This window comes from Sus scrofa, chromosome 14, assembly GCF_054392235.1.
Source record: "Sus scrofa isolate SSC_HxYL_T2T_F1_AM1 chromosome 14, Sscrofa_HxYL_maternal_Yorkshire_Landrace_v2.0, whole genome shotgun sequence".
In the NCBI taxonomy this organism is placed as follows: domain Eukaryota; kingdom Metazoa; phylum Chordata; class Mammalia; order Artiodactyla; family Suidae; genus Sus; species Sus scrofa.
In genome coordinates, this window is record NC_139396.1 from 136,311,517 (window position 1) to 136,334,646 (window position 23,130).

Sequence of the window (23,130 nt, forward strand, 5' to 3'; positions counted from 1 at the left end):
AGGGAGTTCCTGTCCTAGCTCAGCGGAAGTGAATCCGACTAGGAACCATGAGGTTGCAGGTTTGATCCCTGGCCTCGCTCAGTGGGTTAAGGATCTGGTATTGCCATGAGCTGTGGTGTAGGTCACAGACGCAGCTTGGATCCCAAGTGGCTGTGGCTGTGGCTGTGGTGTAGGCCAGTAGCTACAGCTCCAATTTGACCCCTAGCATGGGAACCTCCATATGCCACGGGCGCGGCCCTAAAAAGACAAAAGACAGAAAAGTAAATAAATAAATAATAAATAAAAATAAAAACGGGTACTCAGAGCTCCCATTGTGGCTCAGTGGTAACAAACTCGACTAGTATCCACGAGGATCTAAGTTCGATGATCCCTGGCCTCACTCAGTATGTGTCAGGCATTGCTGTGGTCTGTGGCCTAGGCCTGTAGCTGTTGACCCCTAGCCTGGGAACTTCCATATGCTGAGGGTGTGACCCCAAAAAGAAAAAAAAAGGGTACTAACAGAGTTTTTGCAAGGATTATATGTGATAATATAATGAGATGTCTGGCACGTAGTAATTATTCAATTAGCATTAACTTTTTTTTTTTTTTTTTGTCTTTTCTAGGGCCGCATTCATGGCATATGGAGGTTCCCAGACTAGGGGTCAATAGAAGCTGTAGTCGCTGGCCTACACCACAGCTCACAGCAACACCAGATCCTTAACTTACTGAGCAAGGCCAGGGATCGAACCTGCAACCTCATGGTTCCTAGTTGGATTTGTTAACCACTGCACCACACTGGAAACTCTGCATTAACCCTTTATTAAAGGGCTAAGCTAGGGTATGGACACAGAAAAGTTGCCCAACCCTGTCTGTGAGATTTAAAAAGGCTTCCTGAAAGAAATGACATCCAAGACAAAATCCGATGCTTCAGGATGAATTGGGCAAAAGAAGGCAGGTGTTGTACTTCGAAAACCTCTCTAGGCAGACAAAACAACAGGGGCAAAAACCCCAAAACTCTTCTTGGCAACTATAGCATTCAGGTTGCCTAGAGTATATGGTTTAAGTCATCCAGCTTCCACAGTGGGACCGTCCCCCACCCTCGTCTGCTGGATGGAGAAGCCTAGACTAGGGTAGAAGCAGTAGGAACGGAGAGAATGGGATTCATTCATTGATTCCACAAACATTTATTGTGCACCTGCTATGTGCTAGCTCCCATTGTTGGCACTGGAGATACAGTATTACAGAAAACCCCTCCTGGAGTTCTTTGGTGTCTCAGTAGGTTAAGGATCCAAAGTTGTCCCCTGCAGCAACCCAGGTTGCTGCTGTGATGCAGGTTTGATCCCTGACCCAGGAACTTCCACATGCCACAGGCCTGACCAAAAAATAAAAAAATAAAATACAGAGGTCAGGAAAGGCCTCACTGCATAGGTGTCCTGCAAACCAAAGATCTCAATGACAGGAAGAAGACTGCAGTAGGGACATCTAGGGGAAGACTGGTTCTGGCAAAGAAATGAGCAAATGCAAAGAGCCTGGGGGTGAGAGATGAGAGGCCCACCAGGTGTATATGAGGAACAGCGGGAAGCCCATGTGGCTGGAGCGGAAATGAGAGAAAGAGGATAAGAGATTATACAGTGGCCAGATTGTGTAGAGAAAGAGGATAAGAGATTATACAGTGGCCAGATTGTGTAGGAACTCGGAGGCAAGTATAAAACTTTGCCTTTTATAAGTGGGAAGTGGGAAGGCATTGGATGAGTGAGCAGAAGGGTGACACCATCTGACATATTTTTCAAAGATTGCTCTGGCTCCTCTGCTGAGATTGACTCCAGAACACAAGGGCCGAAACAGAGAAACCAGTTAGTACCTACTGAAATAACCAGGCAAGAGGTTGTGGTGAAGTCATGGAGATGTTAAGACATAGTCAAGATTTATGAGCGCGTGGCTCTGGGATGTTCACTGAAAAGGAGAGGACTGCATGAGCAACAGGTCAAGGGGGAGCAGAACTGAGTATCATTTTCAGGAGTTCCCAGGTGGTGCAGTGGGTTAAGGCTCTGGTGTTGTCACTGCTGTGGCCTGGGTTCAATCCCTGGGCCTGGAACCTCACATGCCACGGGTGCAGCCAAATAAATGAATAAATAGATAATAAAAAGAATTTCTTACAAAAAAAGAAATCAATACAGTTTGGAGGAGTAGCATTTGAGCCGTTCATTCCTCCAAGCAAAGATGACGTTAAATGAGCAACTAGTATTCAAGTGGATCATCTGAGAGATATTTAAGAGAAGGGTTGGCGTGCCTGTTGTGGCTCAGCTGTAATGAACCGGACTAGTATCCATGAGGACTCAGGTTCTATCCCTGGCCTTGCTCAGTGGGTTAAGGATCCGGCGTTGCCATGAGCTGAAGTATAGGTGGAAGATGCGGCTCAGATCCTGAGTCCTGCTCTTTTTCTTACTAACTTACACCTGCTCCCTCATTTAATCCTAAGGTTTTAGTACTGTCTATATACTAATGACTCCCCAGTCCGTCCCTTGCTCAGATCCTCACCCTCCTGGTTGCAGATCCATGTAGCCAACTATGCTCTCCACTCAGAAGTCCCACATTGAGTTCAGGGTACATTTAGGTACCCTGAACTCAATGTACTGGACACTAAAATCTTCATCCTCTTCCCTTTCCAATCTGCTGCCCCTTCACTATGTTCCCCATCTCAGTCAGTGGACCTGTCAGCTGTTACTAAGCCAAGGATCAGAGAGGCAAATGTGTTATCTCCCTGTCTCCAACCTTCCTTATCCATTCAATCTGTCATCAGGTCTTATAGGCCCTTCTCGCTCTCTTTTTTACTTATTTGCTTTTTTGGCCAACCCACGGCATATAGAGTTCCCTGGCCAGGGATTAGATCTGAGCTGCAGTTGCGACCCAAGCCACAGCTGTGGCAATGCCAGATCTTTAACCCACTGTGCTGGGCCAGGGATCAAACCTGCCTCACAGCACTCCCAAGATGCTGCCAATCCCACTATGCCACAGCAGGAACTCCTTATAGACTATTCTTTCTCTTTTAGGACTGCACCCATGGCATATGGAGGTTCCCAGTCTAGGGGTCAAATTGGAGCCACATCCAACATTTATAAGATGGAAATTGGAGAAGTCTGTGGTTAGAAAGATATGAAGAAAACCAAAGAGTATTATGTAAATTAAGAATAGCTAACTAGAAAGGTGAGAAATTAGCAGTCTCCTTTAGATTGTCCTAGGAGGTCACTGGTGAGGACGGCAGAAAAGGACCCTCCAATCTAGGCCTTGCTTCTTTGTACCATCTTTAGAGCATGGAATTGCAGATGAGGGCTTGAAAGCTACTTTGTTCTTGTTTATTCACTCAGATATGAATGCTTACATTCAGTCATTCATTCAGCACAAGACCTCCCATGTAAGGGAATGCAAAGTAGTAAAAGACACATGGAGTTCCCATCGCGGTGCAGCGGAAATGAATCTAAGAACCATGAGGTTGTGGGTTTGATCCCTGGCCTCACTCAGTGGGTTAAGGATCTGGCATTACCTGCCGTGAGCCGTGGTGTAGGTCGCAGATGTGGCTCAGATCTGGCATTGCTGTGGCTGTGGTGTAGGCCGGCAGCTGTAGCTCCGATTGGACCTCTAGCCAGGGAACCTCCATATGCCATGAGTGTGCCCCTAAAAAAGCAAAAAAATAAAAAATAAATTAAAAATTTTTAAAAAAAGACACATGCTCTGCCCTTGAAGGGCCCATATTAAGCCCTCATCAGCAATAAGGAGATGAAGGAGTTCCCTGGTGGTTCAACAGGTTAAGGATCCAGCATTGTCACTGCTTTGGCTTGGGTCGATGCAAAAAAAAAAAAAAAAAAGGAATAAGGAGATGAAGGCTCTCTGGTTTTATGGAAGGATCAAGGACCCCCTGTGTCATTCTGAGCTGGGCTTAAATCTCTCAGGTCCACCTTTTTTTTTTTGCTTTTAGTTTTAGGGCTGCACTTGAGGCATATGGAAGTTCCCAGGCTAGGAGTGGAATTGGAGCTGCAGCTGCCAGCCTACACCACAACCACAGCAACACAGCACCACAGCTCATGACAATGCTGGATCCCTTAACCCGTTGATCAAGGCCAGGGATTGAACCCGCATCCTCATGGATACTTCTCAGGTTCATTACTCCTGAGCTGCAACAGGAACTCCTCAGTTTTACCATTTTACAGCATAGTCACTGATGATTCTGAAATCCATATTTTCCACCACAAACCTCTCCACTAAGTCTGTATATACAATTGCTGCCTCTAGGATTTCCATGGGATATCTAAACCAACTCAAATTTAACCTAGTACTACTGAAAATCTCCCCACCCAAACCTAAGCCTCTCCCATTTTCTGCTTCTGGGTAAATGGGACCACAACCCAGCCTCTTGTTGAGGCCCAAATCCCAAGTTCAAAAAGACATACTATATATACAGCAATAAGCCCATCTTGATCCCATTCCTACCCCATTACTGCTACGTGTTGATTTTTCTTCACCTCATATCTAATCTATATCTAGTCCTACTGGCTCTCTTTCCAAAATACATCCCAAATCTAACAGTTTCTCACAACCAGCTTCAAGTTCAAACTCCTTACCATGACCCTATGTGTTCTCATCCCTACCTGGCCTCTCCCTTACCACAGGCCTTCTTTCTGCTCTGGAACATGTCTGCTCCATTGCTTTTGCATTTGTTTTTCCTTCTGACTGAAGCCCTCTTTTCCCAGGTTGTCACTTGCCTGACTCCTCCTGAACATGCAGGTGTCAGCTCAAGTGTCAGTTTCTCTGGCAGTACTATGTGAGTCCCTTACTATCTCAAAAATTATCCTACATATTTAATTTAAAAAATTTTTGGAGGGGAATACATGTTCTTCAGGGAATCCAGGGCCTAGCTAAATGTCTGGTACATTAGGTTTTTGTTAAATATTTAACTGACCAGTTGACTTCAGTTTTTTAAGCCTCCATTTCCTTATTAATTGAAGAGGGATAGTAATGCTTATTTTGCTTGGTAGTGGTTTTTTTTTTGTTTTTTTTTTTCCTTTTAGGGACACACCCAGGGCATAGGGAGGTTCCCAGGCTAGGTGTCACATCCGTGCTGCCGGCCTACCACAGCCACAGCAATGCCAGATCTGAGCAGCATCTGCGACCTACACCCCAGCTCACAGCAACACCAGATCCTTAACTCACTAAGCAAAACCAGGGATTGAACCCGCGTCCTCATGGATACCAATCGTGTTCTTAACCCGCTGAGCCACAACAGGAACTTGCTTGGTAGTTTTAAGGGTCAGAAATGTTGGGGAAAGTATTGAGGACACTGGGGAAATTGCTGCACAGTGAACCTTTGCAATTCACGGCTCAGTTCCATCAGACAGACGAGTCGACCGACAAACCCTCCTTTCCCTCTCAGGTAAAAAGCGCAATGAGTGAGGAGGCCCAGGAAGAAGTGGTCCCACCTCGTAGCATTATCATCTCCCTTTTAAGAAGCGAGGAAACTCATCCCCCAACCCCAATGTTTAATGTACCGAAGTTAGTGCGAGTCACGTGAGGCTCTAGTGTTTGCTCCGCCTTAAAGAGGCGGAGCCTCAGCTTGGGGACCAATAGCGGGAACAGCCTCCGGAACAGCCCCCAACTCCAGACAGGGAAAAGGGGAGGAGCCGAGCGTCTCAGCAGCTGTAACAGCACTTCCGGACAGTATGCCCCGCCTCCTCCTCCTCCCGCCTCTCGTGTCGGCTTATTTCTCCTTTGCCGGGTGGGCAGAACCAGCGGGTGCTGATTACAGGCGCCGGCGTTGCGTTGCTGCTTTCTCCTCGGCTCCCCTCCCAGCCCTCCCCCACCCCGTCCCCCCCTTGCAGAGTAGCGGGACCGGCCTTGATGTAGGGACACCACCCTCCTCTTTCCGCCCTAGCTCGGGAGTCCGGCTCACCGTAACCCCCTGCCCGCTCGCGTCCCCACCCTGCCAGCAGCACTTTGCTGCGAGCCCATTGTATCCTCCCCATCTCCGGGCTCATGCTCCGAGGCTGGGCCGTGGAGGGAAGATCGGGGACCTCTGTGCACCCCTCCAGCCAGTCCAGCGAGTCGGGGCCCCTCCCCCGCTTGCCCTCCTCGCAACAGCGAGATAGCGGCGAGGGCGCCCTTCCCTCGCGTCTAAGGCGGAGAGGGCCGACTGGCGGGCAGCAGGGACGCACAGCTCCCCCCTCCCCAGCCCCAGCGGCGAACCCCACCCCCCCCGTCCCCTTCCTGGGAGAAGGAGAGCCCAAGCCCGAGCGAGCCGAGGCAGGAAAAGGCAGCTGTGGACTGCCTGGCCCGCAGATCATTTTTATTATCGAGATTATTATTAAAAGGGGGCAGGGAGCCCAGGATGCGGGGGAAGGGGCTAGAGACGCAGCTATTTTTATTAAACAGATTAGTCCTGAAATAATAATAATACGCGCAAGATGGCTGAAGGTGGCTGTGATGAGAATGTTGGGGTTTTTTTTTCCCTTTTTTTTTTTTTTTTTTTTTTTTTTTGATCTGAGGATAAAGCTCTGAGTCGACAGCCGCTGCGGAGACCCTGCCCGGAGTGCCCTGCCCCCAGCTGAGAAGCAGCGGGAGGACAAACGACCCACCGACGGAGCGACCGGCGCGGGCCCGCCCCGGACGCGTCGCCTGGGCAGCAGCTGGGGGCCGCGGGCGCTTGCCTTTCTGCCGACTTCTTCCAATTCTAATCTTTTTATATTTTTTGGAAAGAACCGGGGTGGGTGGAGCAGAGGTGGAGAGAAATCGGGACTTGGCATTTTCTCCCCTCTCTCCTAATTTGAGGGAGCTGCCAGCCCCTCCGCTTAAAAAAAAAAAAAAAAATCCCACCGAAAAAAAGAGAGCGAGAGATAGAAAGAACGCTGCAGGACCCTCCAGCAAGCGCGCTCGGACCTCTGGCCGCCACCGCGGCGGCCGCCGGGAGCCCAAGATGGCTGGGCGCTGAGGGAGGTAGCCCGGCCCGGCTGGCTCGGCCCGGCCCCGCCGCAGCAGGCTGGCTCCGACCGCAGCCCGGAGCCTTCCAGGCCGGAGCAGAGGCCGAGAAGAAAAGAAAGTGGGGGGGAGGGGGGCCGAGGTGGCGAAGGGGGAGGGCCGGGCGGGGGGGAGGGGAGGGCCGGGAGCTGAGCCTCCTGTTCATTAGCAGTTGAGAAAAATTCCTTTCTAGTTTGATCAATCCTTGTTTTCCTCGGCAGAGCCGGGGCGCCCGCCCAGCGCGGAGACCGAGAGCGGGGTCTCTCCGCGGCGGGGGCGCCCGGCGCCGGGCCTCGGGGGAGCGCAGAAGTAGCGACGAGGGGGTCAGTCCGGAGCACAGCCGGGGCTTCTCCTCCCTCCCTTTCTGGTTGGCTTTTTTTTTTTTTTTTTTTTTTTTTCCACTTCTCTCCCTCCCCCTTCCGTTTCTATTTGTGAAGGGAGGAGGAAGGCAGAGGCGGGCTGGTGTCTCTGGCCGGGGACTGGAATTTCATCTGAATGACTGCCCCTGCGCGCACGCAGCGCCCCGGAGTCGGCCCGCCTGCGCCCCGCAGCCTGCACCCGCAGACGGACGGCCGGCCCAGGGGCGCCCGCGCTGCGACCCGGGGACCCGCTCGCTTTGCCCGCCCAGTCCGGATCTAGCAGTTCTCCGCGCGGCCGCACTCGCTTCCCCGGCCTCTCGGACCCCGGTCGAGGCGAGGGAGGCGCGGCGCCGGCGAGCCAGGAGGGAGCCACCATTGCCGCCGCCGCCCCCGTCGCTGGAGAAAGTGTGCGGCTCCCGGGCTCTGTCCGCCTTGGGGCGCGCCCCAATGTCAGCCGTGGGGCCGAGCGCAGGCCGCGGGCCGCCGCTGCCCTAGCCGTACCGACCCGGAGGCGGCCTCTTATATGGAATTTGGACCCCGGCGCTCCCCTCCAGGGCTGGTGCCCCGGCCGCGGCCCTGGCGCAGTCCGCTGCCTCCCGCTAGGCGCTCGGGAGGAGGAGGAGACGCAGCCGGCTGCGCGCGCGGCTTGAGGACCGAGGCTCCTTCCTCTGGGGGGCGGGCGCGCGGAAGGCGCTGGTGACTGAGCGACTGTCGGGGCCGCCTGGGGCTGGAGCTCGGGGCTCGGTGGGCCTAGAGCTGCACTGGAAGGACCTCCAGGGTTGGGTAGTTGGGGAGAGCTGCCCGCAGCCGCCATGGCGGAGAATTGGAAGAACTGCTTCGAGGAGGAGCTCATTTGCCCCATCTGCCTGCATGTCTTCGTGGAGCCGGTGCAATTGCCGTGCAAACACAACTTCTGTCGGGGCTGCATTGGCGAGGCGTGGGCCAAGGACAGCGGCCTGGTGCGCTGCCCCGAGTGCAACCAGGCTTACAACCAGAAGCCCGGCCTGGAGAAGAACCTGAAGCTCACTAACATCGTGGAGAAGTTCAACGCCCTGCACGTGGAGAAGCCGCCCGCGGCGCTGCACTGCGTGTTCTGCCGCCGCGGCCCCCCGCTGCCCGCGCAGAAGGTCTGCCTGCGCTGCGAGGCGCCCTGCTGCCAGTCCCACGTGCAGACGCACCTGCAGCAGCCCTCTACCGCCCGCGGGCACCTCCTGGTGGAGGCGGACGACGTGCGGGCCTGGAGCTGCCCGCAACACAACGCCTACCGCCTTTACCACTGCGAGGCCGAGCAGGTGGCGGTGTGCCAGTACTGCTGCTACTACAGCGGTGCGCATCAGGGACATTCGGTGTGCGACGTGGAGATCCGAAGGAATGAGATCCGGGCAAGTACCCTGCACACATACACACACACACTCCCTACTGCCTGGGGACCACCCATCCCGATAGGCTGACTCTTGTGACATCAGGCCAGAGGGCCCCCTTCCAAACTCTACTACTCTGTAAGTTCGGAGGCAAGAAGGGTCCCCAGTCCCTCCTTCATGGATTCCTGCACCTGTGCTCATAGGGTCCCTCTTGTGAGTCACGTATAAAATTGAGGTGTGGGGTTGTCAGGGGTAGAGTTTGGGTGCTGCTTTTCTGTTTTGCCCGCAGCTCCCTCCCCCTCCCGGCGTTGTTTCCGTAGGCCCTACGGGAAGTCACCAAAGGCAGTGACCCAGGTCCTGCTTCTCCAGCTGCTGTTTATGTAATGAGTGTCCTGGTGCCGCTGCTGTGGCTGACATGATCCATGATGCTGGCATACCAATGAGGAAGTAAACAAAAGCAGCCATGTTAGTTTCAAGCCCTATTGGAAACACACTGGGGGGGGGGGAGGTGGAGGGGAGCTTCCGGAGGGAGAGCAGAACTCCTGGTATCTATCTGGCCAAGGCCTGGCCAGCCAATGGCATCGTGGGACAGCATCTCAACTATTTGGATTATTCCCCATAGTCCACTCTCTGTGTGAGAATATCTGTCCTCTGTGTGCTTGTGTGTTTTGCACCCGTCTGCATGAACAAACCTTAAAGTATGTCTTCATCACCCTGAGCCCTTTTCTCCCAGCCCAGCCCTCTGTCACAGCCCTCCCACATTTGGGGAGGGGAAGTGGAAGACGGAAAAAGAATCCTGTGGGTTTAAGGTTGAGCCGCCTTGCAATCTGGTTTCAGGCAGCTGGCTCCCCTGGGCTGCGCTGGGTGATTACGGAACCGCATCCCCTCCCATTGTATACACCCTGCAGCAGCGGCCAATGTCAAAACCGCCTTCCCTCTCAGGCCTCTGGGCCTGGCTTTAGAGCTGGACTGAAGCAATACTTCCGTCCCCTTCAGTGGAGGGGGGCTCCTCCTAGGCCCTCCCTGGTCCCCTGGCTTTCAAGGTTGAGTCATACCAGAAGGAAGGGGTTGGCCTGAGTCTGTCTGAGCCATCTCCGAAGCCCCAGCTTGGGGCCTGGGTGTGATATCATGGGGGTGAGGTTGGGCTTTGGTTGGACTGGGAGTGTTTATGGGTGGGGGCCCCGGAGGCTAGTTGAGGCCGGTGGGGAGCTTGGGTATGAGGAAGCTCTGAGCAGAAGACGGTTGTAGATGGGGGCTGTTTCCTGTTTGCGGGGGGAGTGGGAACCAGTGAGAATGAGTCACTATTTAGCAATTAAAAAACATACAGATACAACTCACAGAAGGGAGGAGGGCTGCCACAGGCTGAGGGCAGGGATAACAAAATTTGCTGTATAATTAGTTTCTAGTTGGATGGGCTAGCTCTAGGGTGTTGTGCCAGGCAGGGCCTCTGGTTTCTAAAAGGAAGTGTGGAGGATGGAGAGAAGAGCCCCCCCCCCTACAACCCCCGAATAGGATTGGAAAAGGCAGAGGCCTAGGGGACCAAATGAGCCCCTAGTGTCCTCCATCCCCCACCCAGGGCAGGCAGAGGCCAGACTTTCCCTAGTATTGGGAAGCTGCTGCTATTAATAAAGATGGAAGGGCTGGGGGAGGAGGCTGGGAAAAGTGCAGAAGCAGGAGAAGGAAGGCTGTCCAGTTCTCTGTCCTGGGATTGACAGTGGAAAGTGAAAGAGATGTGGCTGAAAGGCACAGAGAAGGGGGCAGCGAGCGTGGTGGCGAGGGACTGTGTGCCTGCACCCAAGGCTTTGCCCTTAGCTGTGTCAAGGGCTCAGGTGTCTTTCATTTGGGTGGGGGAGGAGACACAGTTGTACTCGATTTGGTAGCAGGAGAGCATCTATAGATGTGGGTCTTGTGTTTGCATCTTTGAGAGCATCTGCTCTGCCATCAAATGGACCTGTCTCCTGTCTGTATAGTTAGGAGTTGGAGTTCCCACCAGCAGGTCCCTGATCCCTCAGCTCATGGAAGGAACTGGATAGAAGCAGGCCCTGAACTTTGTCAGCAGCTCCATGTGTGCGTGCGCCTGCATGCGTGTGTATGTGTGTGTGTTCGTTCCTGTTCCTGGTGTGGGTAGGCTCAGAAGTAGTGGGTTACATCACAGCCAGATGTGCAGTTCTGTGCACTCAGCATCTGTGCCCCACAGCCTGAGTCTCGTCCCTCTCCAGGCTCCCCCTGCCCCAGGCACTCCAGATTCTCCGGTGTCCCAGGGCACTGGAGTTGGAAACCCTTCAGTGGCCCAGCGCCGCTCATTGTGGGTTGGATGTGTTGAAGGAGGAAGAAGAGGGGCCCCACCCTTGGGGGAGGGGGTGAGCCACAGGGAACCTGAATGGAAGAACCCATTACTCAGTTCATCCTCTCTAGCCCAGCCTGAGGAGGGGCCTTTTCCTGGGCCTCTTTTTCCTTGTGGGAGGGCGTCTGTCTGATGAAGGCAACATCAGATAGCATGGCAACCTGGCACATGCCTGAAAATACAGCTCTGCTTCTTGTGCTTCCTCTTCTGTTGTCCCAGGTGAGGGCCAGGGGCTGCTGAAATGCCCTGTTGGCCAGAAATAGGAAACCCCGATCAATATCCCCTTGCTGGCTCCCCACCCTCATACTCAAAGCACCTACATGGGCCAGCAGAAAGGTGAGCAGGACTTCTGGCCAGTGGGGGTCTAGCAGGGGGTCTCAGAGTCAGGCCTTGGAAGTCCTAGCCCTACTCTGCCCCCGCAAACCCACTGTGAGGCCACTTGCCCTGAGGCCTGAATGCCCACTGGGTAGACCCCAGAGACCCTCTCTGAGACACGCCTGGACCCCAAATATGTTCTCTGAGGCTACGGGAGGCTAAGGGCCCAAGACTGGGATATCCTGGTGGGCTCAGGCATGGCAGCCCTGGGTATTCAGACCCTCTTCCAGCCCCGAGGCTTAGGGGATCATGTGAGCAACTGGTATAGCTAGGAGCACCCCTATTTCATGACCTCCCTCAGTGTGGAAAGAAGACTGGAGATCAGGCCTAGTTATGTCTGAAGGGCTCTGCAGGGTGGATGTGGGTGTGTGTGTTCAGGTCATAGTCGTGCCCCTGGGTCATTCTTAGCACCCCAGACTGAGGTTGGGAATGTCCCCATGACCCTGTTCCTTGCTTTCTTGAAGGTTTAGAGTGGAGGAGATGTTCTCTGGGGTTGGGATCATACTTCTTGGGCATGTTTGGGGTTGGCAGCTACTTGGGGTGAAGTTGCCCTGCTCACATTGTCCCTGCCTGGCGGGCTTGCACTGGGTCCCTGCACCATGTGTCTGTCTCCCAGGAGGCTCTGGGAGTGAGGGCTGCCCTGGCCCAGCTAGAGCTGGGCTGTGGCTGCGGTCTGACTCAGGTAGCGCAGATCCACGGCTTCCCACCGCCCACCCCTTGACTGTACTCTTGAGGTCTTGGCGGGGGGAGGGGAGGCTGTGTGTGTGCGCACAGGAGGTGTGAGGGTCCTGCAGCTGCTCCTTCCTTGACCATCTCGAAGGATCAGGAAGCAGGGGCCCGACTTGGCTCTCCTCCCTGGGTCCTGGGCAGAGAGGAGCCTGAGGCAGAGGCCCAGCCCCCCACCTCCACCCCCGGATGCTGCTGACACAGCCAGGCGCCTGTCATGTACGCCCTATTGATTCCTCTGCCTCCTGCAGCTCTGGGTGCCTGTGCGTCCATGTCTGCGTGCAGGTGTTTGCGTGCTGTGTGTAACCGCTGTACTTGATTGTGCAACTCACACGGGACTCCTTTTTTGGCATCTCACGTGTATGTTTCTGAGCAGGTACTGCGTGAGTGACTGACTTAATGACAGAGTCGGCTTGTGTGTAGCTGCAGGGCTGGGAAGACGTGCGAGTGTGTGTGTGAGGGAGAGGAGGGTGCCCCGCTTGCTGTACACCTGCGAGTTGAAGCTGAGTGTGCACGCATGCCGGCCAGTGACTGCCTGCCTGGCAGTGGCGGGTGGGTGGGTGGATGTGAGTCCTGTGTGACTTTCTCACCTGGCGAGGCGGTTGGCGGGGGGAGGCCGGGATGCACCTTCGGGTGAGCTTGTTGTGGGGATTGGAGGTAGAAGCTGGATGGATCCTGTGATGCTGTGTTGGGGGCAGTGCGGGTGGGCGTAGGAAGAAGGTGAGCCCTGCCTGGGCCCCAGCCCTGGACCGAGCAGGCAGGCCTGGCTGGCCTCGTCCCTGGCTCTGGGAAAGCCTTCCTTCCCGGCTGGCCTGGCATTCAAAGCCAGACAAAGGGGGGCTTTCTCTCTCGCCTCTTTGTTCTGCTGCCCCAGAGCGCTGCTCTCTGCATGGCAAAAGCTAACTCCGCTCCGCAGCTGGGAAACCCTCTCTGGGGTCTGCCTAGGCTTGCCTCCGAGCTGCTGCCTTTCTCCCTGCCCGGCCTCCTGCCCTCCAGCCTCTTTTTTCTGGGTCTGTGGTTGCCCCCAGTCTGGGGGTCCACGAGGTGGCCCCAGGCAGGGGCTGAAGCCTCTGAGGGGGCGTCCGGGGCAGGCAGAAGCGGCTCTGAGATGAGGAAGGAGTACTCTGGGACCAGGGCTTACATGGGAGAGGGAAGGGCGGCTTTGGCTGCTGGGAAGGGTTAGGATGGGGTAGCTCTGAGCAGGGGCTGCATCCAGAGCTGGCCCGAGAGTCATCCAGGCAGGGATCTGAGCAGGACGGAGTGCTCCAATGGCCCAGCGCCCTCTCCCCCCAACCCCAGCACCCCCCCTCCCCACAGGGGCTGCTGGTGGCCCCTGCTCTGGCCCAGCTAGCTCCTGGGGCCCTGGTCCCACCTGACCTTGTTTCTCTTCAAGGGTAACTTGAGGGTTTTATTATTATTATTTCTTAGCTTTTATACAGCCTAAAGTCCCCACAGCCTTATGCATCTGCTGAGTCCAGTCACTCTCCAGAGGGCTGTGAGGCATTCCCAGGGCAGGAACGTCGGGGGCTCACGAATGTCCCCCTCGGGGCTGGAAGGGGCGTCAGAGGGAGCCACTCAAGGCAGAGTCTAGAACATTGGGCAACAGGTGGGAGGGTTTTGGAGGGCTGGGAATGGCGTGCCCCCAAGTCTTCTTGATGCTCTTGCCCTCAGAGGCCCAGAAGCAGAGACCACGGAAGGCCTTAGGTCCTCAGGGAAGGGACAGGGACGGGAGCGAGCCGGTCCGGCCGGCCTGGGCCACCATGTGTGGAGCCGAGCTGGGCCTCGTGTTGCCCCTCCGCCTGCTGGAGGCCCGTCCCTTAAGTGCTCTTAGTCTAGACCGTGGTTGCCCCCCTCAGCTCTGTTCCTGCGCACTTGAGGTGAGCCACCGCGCAGGTGACTCGAGGTGGGCCAGGAGCAGGTGGTCAAGTGCCCACCCGCCCTGCATTGAGAGCCTTTGCCCTGAATCAAGCTGGGAAATCTCTCTGCTGTGGGCAGTGGAGCCTCAGCTCTCCATCGTTCCCAGGAAGCTGGGAAGAGAAGGAGGCTGCGGTGGTGGGGAGGGCTCCAGGCCCTGCTCCCTCTGCCCCCCATCTTCCAGCCTCTCAGCAACCCGACTCAGTCATTTGCTGGAATCGAAATCGAGGGGAGGGATAATAAAGGGGCAGGAAGTAGCTATTTCCCTCCTTCCCCCGTGTCTCCAGTGCCTGCGGTAGCCGTGACCACCCCCCCCAGCCCCTGGTGTCTCCCAGGTGCTGACTGTCAGGTTGAGGATCACCTGGCCCCGGGGGAGGGTGACCCCTGCAAGGGTGAGCTGGCTGTGCTGGGCCCCCTCCCAGCCCTTCCTGGCTGGCACCCCCCTGGCCAGTTTCCTTCCTATTCCTGGCCCCTCCCTTCCTCCTGCCAGGGAGACAGGAGCCTGTGGCCTCTGAGCTAGGGGAGGGGAGATGAAACAGCCACCTGCCAGGGAGTATGGCCAGTGCCTCTGCTAGACCTGGACCGGCCTGCACCCCAGAGAGCTCTGCACAGGCAGGAACCAGGCCCTTGACCGAGAAGCTAAGGGAAGACACCTCAGGGCCCCAGGGTGCCAGTGCTGCCAGGAAAGGATTGGAGAAAAGCCTAGGAGAGGGAAGGGGCTGAGCCCCGCCTCCAGGACCGGGCAGGAAGTACCTCCCTTGGCTGCGTCCTAAGGGGTCAGCCCTGGACTCCCTGAAGGGGTTTGGAGGGTGGGAGTGGAACGGCCCAGTCCCTCGCCTCTGAGGGAAGTGGAGCTGGGAACCTGTCTGGGGCTGCCTCTCCTGCGCCACATCTGGGACTCAGCTGCAGGTGTCCCCCTGCCCCGACACTGATGGGTTTGGTCATGGGAAGTAGTTTCGCAGGGAGACGTGGTGCGCGGGGATAGGGGAGGGGCCCAAGCTGTCCGCTACCCTGTGCGCTGGGCAAGCTGGGCAAGCAGGAGCAGCTGGAAGCCTGAGCTGCATCTGGGGACTGTCCTCCTGAGTGTGGGGATAAGGCAGCCAGCAGGCAAACATTTGAGGGCCACTTGTTACAGGGGAGGCAAAAAGGCCCCATGTCCTAAAGGGTATCCTGGCCACCCTGCCTTCAGGCAGGCCTCCCTCACTTGTCTGGGGCCTTCAGGAGGCCCAGCCTTCACCACATGGTGGGAGTGTGTGTGTTTGTATGTGTGCAACAGTGTGCCTGAGGTGGCCTCAGGGCCCAGGTGACAATATGTGCCTGGGTGCATGCATGCATGTGGCTGGGCCATACTGTGGGGTGCTGCCTGCCCTGTTCACGTGCCTGGGGTGATTTCACAGGCAGAGAGGATGCATGACTACTTCTGTTCCTGCTCCCAGCCAGCTCTGTCTCAGGCTGGCAGCAGATCCCTGGGCATGTGGGGCTGAGGTGGGGCCTGCTGGAAGGATGGGCTGCTGGGGTGGGGGGCAGGGTAAGATTTCCTGGGGCTGTCTGTCTCTCTTTTTTTTTGTCTTTTTAGGGCCACACCCATGGCAGATGGAGGTTCCCAGGCTAGGGGTCGAATTGGAGCTATAGCTGCCAGCCTACGCCACACCTACATCGACGCCAGATCCGAGCCGCATTTGTGACCTACACCACAGCTCACAGCAATGCTGGATCCTTAGCCCACTGAGCGAGGCCAAGGATCGAACCTGCATCCTCATGGATACTAGTCAGATTCGTTTCTGCTGAGCCACGTCGGGAACTCCTGGGGCTGTCTCTTAAGGTACTGTCCTGGGTCACTGAAAGGTCAAGTTGTTTGGGGGGCAGGGTGTGTACCCTAGGCTTTCCCAGCTCAGAATCTGAGAGGTTCACCCACTATTTCCTCCTGTCCCCAGAGCCCTGGTTTTCTGTTTCAAGTGGAGACACCAACGCAAACCAGGGTTGCTGAACGCTTGCTGGCCTTGACTTGCCCATGTCTGGAAGGGGTTGGGGAAGGAGGAAGGGATGGGTGGCAGCTTGCCTTTGGGAAGCTGGCTGAGTGTGGAAGGGTGCGGGGGTCATGGGGTGAAACTTGAGGGTCAACTCTGAGGCCCACATGGAGGAAAAAAAAGAACCACTCATGTTGAGTGGACACTTACTGTGAGCTAGTTTCTGTGCAGTCGGCTTTGCAAACCTTATTTTGTGTGCAAAATCCATGGGTTTATTCAGCGGACACGTGATGCAGCTGTAGGGTGCTGGGGCCTTAGTGGGTCCTGGCTGGGAAGAGAAGTGGAGCAGCGAAGCGTTATTTTCAAGAGGCCTTGAGTTTCATTTGGAGATCAGACCACAGTTTGTGAGTCAGACTATAGGACGGTGTGGTGCTAGAGGTCTTTCTCTGAGGTGGTCACATTTCGTGTCTGTAGTGTCCAGGACCTTAGGCACTAGCCACATGTAGCTATTGAGCACCTGAACTGAAGAACTGATGTTTAATTTGTTTTAATTAACTGAAAATGAAAATAGCCACATGTGACTAGTAGCTGCTGTATGGGACAGCACAGCTACTGAGGGACAGCAGGATGTGACAGCCCTACTGTACAGCCAGGATAGGGAGGGACCTGCACACTCTAAGTAGGGGCTGTGGAAAGTTTCCTAGAGGAGCAGGACCTTAAGTTGGGCCTGGAAGGACAGACCAGGGATGGGGAGGGGGCTCTGTGGCTGCAGAAAAGCGTCAGCAGGGTGCAGGGAGTTCAGACATGCAGAGTGTCAGGGACGGGATACCCAGCCCTCTTGGCTGGGAGAGTCAGGTCACAAGAGCCTAAAGTGTTTGGGGGGAGTTCCTGTTGTGGCATAGCGGAAACCAATCTGACTAGCATCCATGAGGACGAAGGTTCGATCCCTGGCCTCGCTCAGTGGGTTAAGGATCCGGCGTTGCCGTGAGCAGTGGGGTAGGTCACAGATGTGGCTTGGATCTGGCGTTACTGTGGCTGTGGTGTAGGCCAGCAGCTGTAGCTCCAATTCAGCCCTTAGCCTGGGAACCTCCATATGCTGTGGGCGTGGCCCTAAAAGGACAAAAAAAAAAAAAAAAGAGAGAGAGAGCCTAAAGTGTTTGGAAGGAGGGGACATTGAAGGCTGAACAGGGGAGAGACCCTCTTTGAAGAGGTCTTTCTGGTGAGGGAGGATGACAGTGAGGATGGAACAGCCGGGATGGGCAGGACTGGGAGGAGAGGGTTATGGAGATGGGAGACTGAGGGCCAGAAGAGCAGCATGCATGGTCCAGCAGCTCCCAGGAGACAGGCCTAGGAGAGCCAGAGTCTCCTTTCCACCTGGGTCCAACCGAGGGGCCGAGGAAGCTAGCAAGGACTTCAGAGGCCTAGCTCTCAGTGTCAGAGCAAGCGAGGGGGCAGCTTCTGGCTTGATGCCCCCCCAGGTGTAAGGCAAGCGTGGGCTGGGATCTCTGGACTGGGCCAGAGGGCCTGTGAGACCCGGGAGTGCTGTTTGACCCTCTGCATCGCTTCCAAGGTGATGCTCCCCAGAGAGAGGCAGCGTGCCTTGGATAAGGACGGACCCTACTGCCTGATCATTTAGGTTTGTATCCAAGCTCTGATGCTTACTAGCTGTCTGGATGAATTACCTAGCCTCTCTGGTCTCCTCATCTCTGAAATGGGGATGGTAATAGTACTTAGAGCATTACTGGAATGATCGGATGCGTTTATACAGGAAAAGTGCTTAGAACGGAGCACCTGGCCTGACCCTGCCTCAGAAAGCTCGTGGTTTAGATGTGTGTATGGGAAGCTATTCCAGGCTTTCTGTTTCTGGGGACTGCTGTCACCAGTCCCCCGGAATGCCATGGGGGCTCAGAAGGGGTTGGGTGGCAGAAATTTTTGGTCATTTGGGTCAAAGGATCTACCTGGATGAGTCTGTTCTGCGGAAGGAAGGATGCTGTGCACCCATGTCAGCCCCTCTGACGCCCCACCCCCCAACTGTCTCTGCAGAAGATGCTGATGAAGCAGCAGGACCGGCTGGAGGAGCGAGAGCAGGACATTGAGGACCAGCTATACAAGCTCGAGTCAGACAAGCGCCTGGTGGAGGTAGCTAAGCCCAAGCCCCTCGTCTGGGGTGAGGGCACCTTGGGTACAGGGCCTTGGGCTAGTTCCTTCCTTGGGCTAGGATCTGTTGCGTGGTCAGCTCTGTGCCAGAAGCTCTTGAACCATTGGTGGCTGAGCCCCCAGTGGTGCCAGGGTAGCTGGCGCAGAGCCTTGGGCTACCAGCAGGGAATCAATCGGTAGCTCACACCTTGCCCTGGGCATCCTGGGGTTTTGAGGTCCCAGACTCCTGCATCCAGGATGTGAGACAGGCAGGAGTGGCAGCCAGAGGTCCCCAGTGCTTACTGCCCATCCACTCTTGCCGCTCTGCCTGCAGGAGAAGGTGAGCCAGCTGAAGGAGGAAGTGCGGCTGCAGTACGAGAAGCTGCACCAGCTGCTGGACGAGGACCTGCGGCAGACAGTGGAGGTCCTGGACAAGGCCCAGGCCAAGTTCTGCAGCGAGAACGCAGCGCAGGCGCTGCACCTCGGGGAGCGCATGCAGGAGGCCAAGAAGCTGCTGGGCTCCCTGCAGCTGCTCTTTGACAAGACGGAGGATGTCAGCTTCATGAAGGTGGGCTGGGCCCGGGACCGGTTGGCAGGACCCAGGGGACGTTTCTAAATTGGAGTCTGCAAGGCTTTGCTCCCCAACCAGGTCCCCCACCAGTATGCTCACAGGGCTTCGGAGCTGGCCAGCATGATTTCAAGACACACCCCTACACACAGGCGCACGCATACGCGCGCGCGCGCACACACACACACACACACAGCGTGTTCTTTCTAGCTTTTTGACCTTGGGCAAGTCATATGTGTTCCCTAGGCCTCAGCTCCCTCACTTATAAAACGGGGTTGAAAATACAGATATATTACCTATTGTCCACAATTCCAAATTTTAAAAAGTCTCTGAAAACTGAAGGAAAAAAGGTTTTTTTTTTTTTTTAATTAATTAATTATTTATTTGTTTATTCATTTTTGGTCTTTTTAAGGCCTCAACCACAGCATACAGAGGTTCCCAGGCTAGGGGTCAAATCAGAGCTCCAGCTGCCGGCCTACACCACAGCCACAGCCACGCCAGATCCGAGCCACGTTTGCAACCTACACCACAGCCTATGGCAACGCCAGATCCTTAACCCACTGAGCGAGGCCAGGGATCAAACCTGTGTCCTCATGGATGCTAGTCGAGTTCATTAACCACTGAGCCACGACAGGAACTCCAGGAAAAAAGTTCAGGCAACTCATTTAACAGCAAAATTTGACTGGAATTGGTGTTAGCCATTTATGGTCTTTATCTTAGTTGGTACAAATATTCAGACCTATTGCTGCAGAAATGTTGATGTTAGATTAGTGTCCTACTGAGGATGATAATGTCATATGTGATTCAGGCATCGTATTTCCCTTCCAAAGTCCAGAAAATTCCAAATTCCAAAACATATCTTTTTTTTTTTTTTTTTTTTTTTTTCTTCTCATGTGGCATGCAGAAGTTCCTGGGCCAGCATTGGAACCTGTGCCACAGCTGTGACCCAAGCCACAGCAGTGGCAACGCTGGATCCTTAACTGCTAGGCCACCAGGGAACTCCCTAAAGCACATCTTGCCTAAAAGATTGAGGGCCTGCAGAACCTCCCTCCTAGGGTAATTGTTTAGGTAGAGTGATGGAGGTATAGAAAGCACTTCCAATGTTGTCTGTCACATAGCAAGTGCTCAATTGTCTGAAAGTGGAGGCACCCCACCCCCTTCCCCTGCCACACTCTGGGCAGAATCAGAAGGTCAGCCCTGCCCTAGAGGGAGGGAGGACAGGGCAGCGTCCATCTTCTGCTCGCCCTGCTGCCTTTCCCACTGACTAACCCTTTTCTCTCCCCCTAGAACACCAAGTCTGTGAAAATCCTAATGGACAGGTGAGCAGCTGGCACCGGCCTTCGGGGGGGGGACACATCTGGGGGACGGCAGGGAGGGCCAGGCCCACCGGGGGGAGGTAGGGCGGGCTTACCGGTAATACCTCCTCACAGCAGATGCCCCGTCCACTGCCCCCAGGACCCAGACCTGCACAGGCAGCAGCCTTTCTCCCCCTAAGATCGGCCACCTGAACTCCAAGCTCTTCCTGAACGAGGTGGCCAAGAAGGAGAAGCAGCTGCGGAAGATGCTAGAAGGTGAGGGGAGGGTCGGCTCCTCAATCAAAGGGAGAGAACCTTTTGGGCAGGGTTAAATGCCAGAACCTTCCCTCTAGTCAGATAGACCTTCACATCCTGGCTTTGTCCCTTCTAGCTATGGAAGCTGTGGGATTTGGGCAAGCCATAGTACCTCCCGGTGCCTCAGTTTCTTCAGCTGTAAAATGGGAGTAATAATAGTGTCCACGGGGCTAATGGAGTAGTGAGCATGCAGATACTGCATGACGTATTGTTCTCAGTCCAATAGACGGGAAAGGTCCCCAGAGAGGAGGCCTGGGCTGCCTGGGATGGGGGCTTTAGCGACTTTTGCCCACCCTCTCCGCAGGCCCCTTCAGCACACCGGTGCCCTTCCTGCAGAGCGTCCCCCTGTACCCTTGTGGCGTGAGCAGCTCAGGGGCGGAGAAGCGCAAGCACTCGACGGCCTTCCCTGAGGCCAGTTTCCTAGAGACGTCGTCGGGCCCTGTGGGCGGCCAGTATGGGGCAGCGGGCACGGCCAGCGGCGAGGGCCAGTCAGGGCAGCCCCTGGGCCCCTGCAGCTCCACGCAGCACTTGGTGGCCCTGCCGGGCGGCGCCCAACCAGTGCACTCAAGTCCTGTGTTCCCCCCATCGCAGTACCCCAATGGCTCCGCCGCCCAGCAGCCCATGCTCCCCCAGTATGGCGGCCGCAAGATTCTCGTCTGTTCTGTGGACAACTGTTACTGTTCTTCCGTGGCCAACCACGGTGGCCACCAGCCCTACCCCCGCTCCGGCCACTTCCCCTGGACAGTGCCCTCGCAGGAGTACTCACACCCGCTCCCGCCCACACCCTCCGTCCCCCAGTCCCTTCCCGGCCTGGCGGTCAGAGACTGGCTCGACGCCTCCCAGCAGCCTGGCCACCAGGATTTCTACAGGGTGTATGGGCAGCCGTCCACCAAACACTACGTGACGAGCTAACGCCACGCGGGCAGCAGGGCGCTGGGGAATCTTCCCCCCCAGCCCCCAGTGGCTCGGGAATGATGCATCCAGAGACCTGCCCTCCTACCTTCCTTCCTGTCCTCCCTTCCCCCTTCATTCCCCCAAGTGTTTTCCTTTTGGATTTTGTTTTGTTTGGGGCTTGTTTTGATTTTTTTTTTTTTTTTTTTTTTAAAGAATCTCCTGGACGCGGAGGTGACAGTGGGAGCTGGCCTGGGCCGGGGCCGCAGGTGGCCCCGGAGTTGGGAAAGCGTCTACCTCAAGGCGCTGAGCTCGCTCGCTCTCTCTCTCTCTCTGTCTCTCCTTTTTCCTTCCACTCCTTCCCCTTCCCACCCCTGAGGCTGGAAGGAGCCTCAGCTTCCCCTAAAGCCTTGGGGGGAGGGGCAGTTTCCACCTCTCCTCACCCAGTCCTGGGGGAGGAGGGACCAGTGCCCACTGGCCTGCTTCTCCTCTTGTTTTTCTTTTGGGCAGTTTGATCACTGGCCGGATAAGGAATGACCTGTAGATCGTGGGGCTTTTTTTTTTTTTCTTTTCTTTTTTTTTTTCTTTTAAAAAAAACAGGAATGATTTCTCCTACTTCCTTCTTCTCACCATCCTCCCAGACGGAGTTCAAAGGCCACTTCTCAAGCAGCTTTTCGGCACCTTCAGCCTCAGAATGGAATCTTAAAGACAGGAACCCCATGTCCAGGAAAGGGGAAAGGAACTTTGCCAATGATAGTGACCACAGCAAAAGCAAATAATAATAATATTAATAATAATAAAGAGAAATAAAAGAAATAATAAAATAAACCATAGCACAGCCCTTGTTGAGGTTAGTGGGAGAGGAGGGGTTGCCCGGAGTTGGGTCTTGCCTGGATTTTGACACAGCAACTTCCTGTAGTGAGCACTTTGTATGAATCGTGGACTTCCTGTTCTCAAGGCGCAGGTATTTATTCTGTAATCTGTCTAGAGCACACACCGAAATCCAACCTTCTAATAAACATAATGGCGCAGTCCCACTCCCTGCCTTGCCTCTTACCCCCAACTCCCCCAGGCCTGCCTGGGGGCTTCGGGCATTGGTGTGGGGAGGGGCCCTTCTAGGGATGGAAAGCCCTGACCTCCTTGCCTTGATTCTCTCCTGGGTTTAGCCTGTTCCAGGCCCATGAACGCCCGTTCGTCAAGCACTAATTCCAGCTACTCGGCCTTGGGTTCATTTGACAAATATTTGCTGAGGGCCTCCCGGGCCCAGCCCCCTGCTGCATGGGCTTCGGCATCTCCTTGAGTTTCTGCCAACGTGCTCTTAGCAAGGACAGACAAAGGAAGAAATACCTTTCTATGAGTCTTGGAAAGTTTACTTCCTTCAGTCCACAAATATTAGGCACATGCTAAGCGCCAGGCACTACGTAGGGCCAAGGGTCCAGAGGTAGAGCAGACCCTGTCTTGGAATTTAGTCGAACTGGTCCCCATTGGCTGGGGGTGGGGAGGATGTCTCTCAGCTCTATGCTTCCTTTGGTGACTTGGGCTCTGGCTCCTGCCCCTGAGCAGGGAGGAAGAGCAGGCAGGAAAATCTTGCACTCTGAGAGGCATGGAGGGAGGCTAGCAAGGTGAAAGACATCTTGCTGTCACCCTCTTTGGCAGCGCTTCTCACAGTCTAGCATGTCTTGGGAGCTTGTTAAAGGAGCCGATCCCGGGGACCCTACTTGGGCTGTGGGAATCACTGAGGGCCCAGGAATCTGCATTTTAAACTCCCTGGCAATTCTGACACATCCTGGGGTTTGAGATGTGTTGCCATGAGGGACTGGCCAGGGACCTGTTTGTCAGAGGGACCTATGGGGTAGAAGGAGGGGCGGGGGCACACCAAACCCTCTTCTGTTGCAGGT

At 55.3% G+C, this 23,130-nt stretch overlaps 2 protein-coding genes across 3 annotated transcripts in view; one reads left to right on the forward strand and one right to left on the reverse strand.

Annotated features, from left to right (window-relative positions):
* Window positions 1–23,130, reverse strand: part of PCGF6 (polycomb group ring finger 6) — a 1,082,924-nt gene that overhangs the window by 426,220 nt on the left and 633,574 nt on the right. The gene's annotated exons all lie outside the window — the stretch shown is intronic.
* TRIM8 (tripartite motif containing 8) lies at window positions 7,201–22,269 on the forward strand. Of its 2 annotated transcripts, none has more exons than XR_014826831.1 (6): window positions 7,201–8,722; window positions 18,071–18,166; window positions 18,498–18,731; window positions 20,019–20,050; window positions 20,162–20,302; window positions 20,646–22,269. XR_014826831.1 is itself a non-coding variant. In XM_001928904.8 (6 exons), exons 1-6 carry the CDS (start codon window positions 8,153–8,155, stop codon window positions 21,251–21,253), a joined length of 1,656 nt encoding a protein of 551 aa, XP_001928939.3. In that variant the 5' UTR covers window positions 7,201–8,152; the 3' UTR covers window positions 21,254–22,269. The 2 variants fall into 2 exon arrangements, 1 of the variants encoding a protein (XP_001928939.3); XM_001928904.8 differs by having other exon boundaries at window positions 20,187–20,302.

Excerpts from the sequence above, each read along its gene's own strand:
- TRIM8 (XM_001928904.8), top strand. The coding sequence starts at position 8,153 with ATGGCGGAGAATTGGAAGAACTGCTTCGAGGAGGAGCTCATTTGCCCC. Across the intron at positions 20,051-20,186 it reads GTGAAAATCCTAATGGACAG|GACCCAGACCTGCACAGGCA; the intron begins GTGAGCAGCTGG and ends CACTGCCCCCAG. Across the intron at positions 20,303-20,645 it reads GCTGCGGAAGATGCTAGAAG|GCCCCTTCAGCACACCGGTG; the intron begins GTGAGGGGAGGG and ends CCCTCTCCGCAG.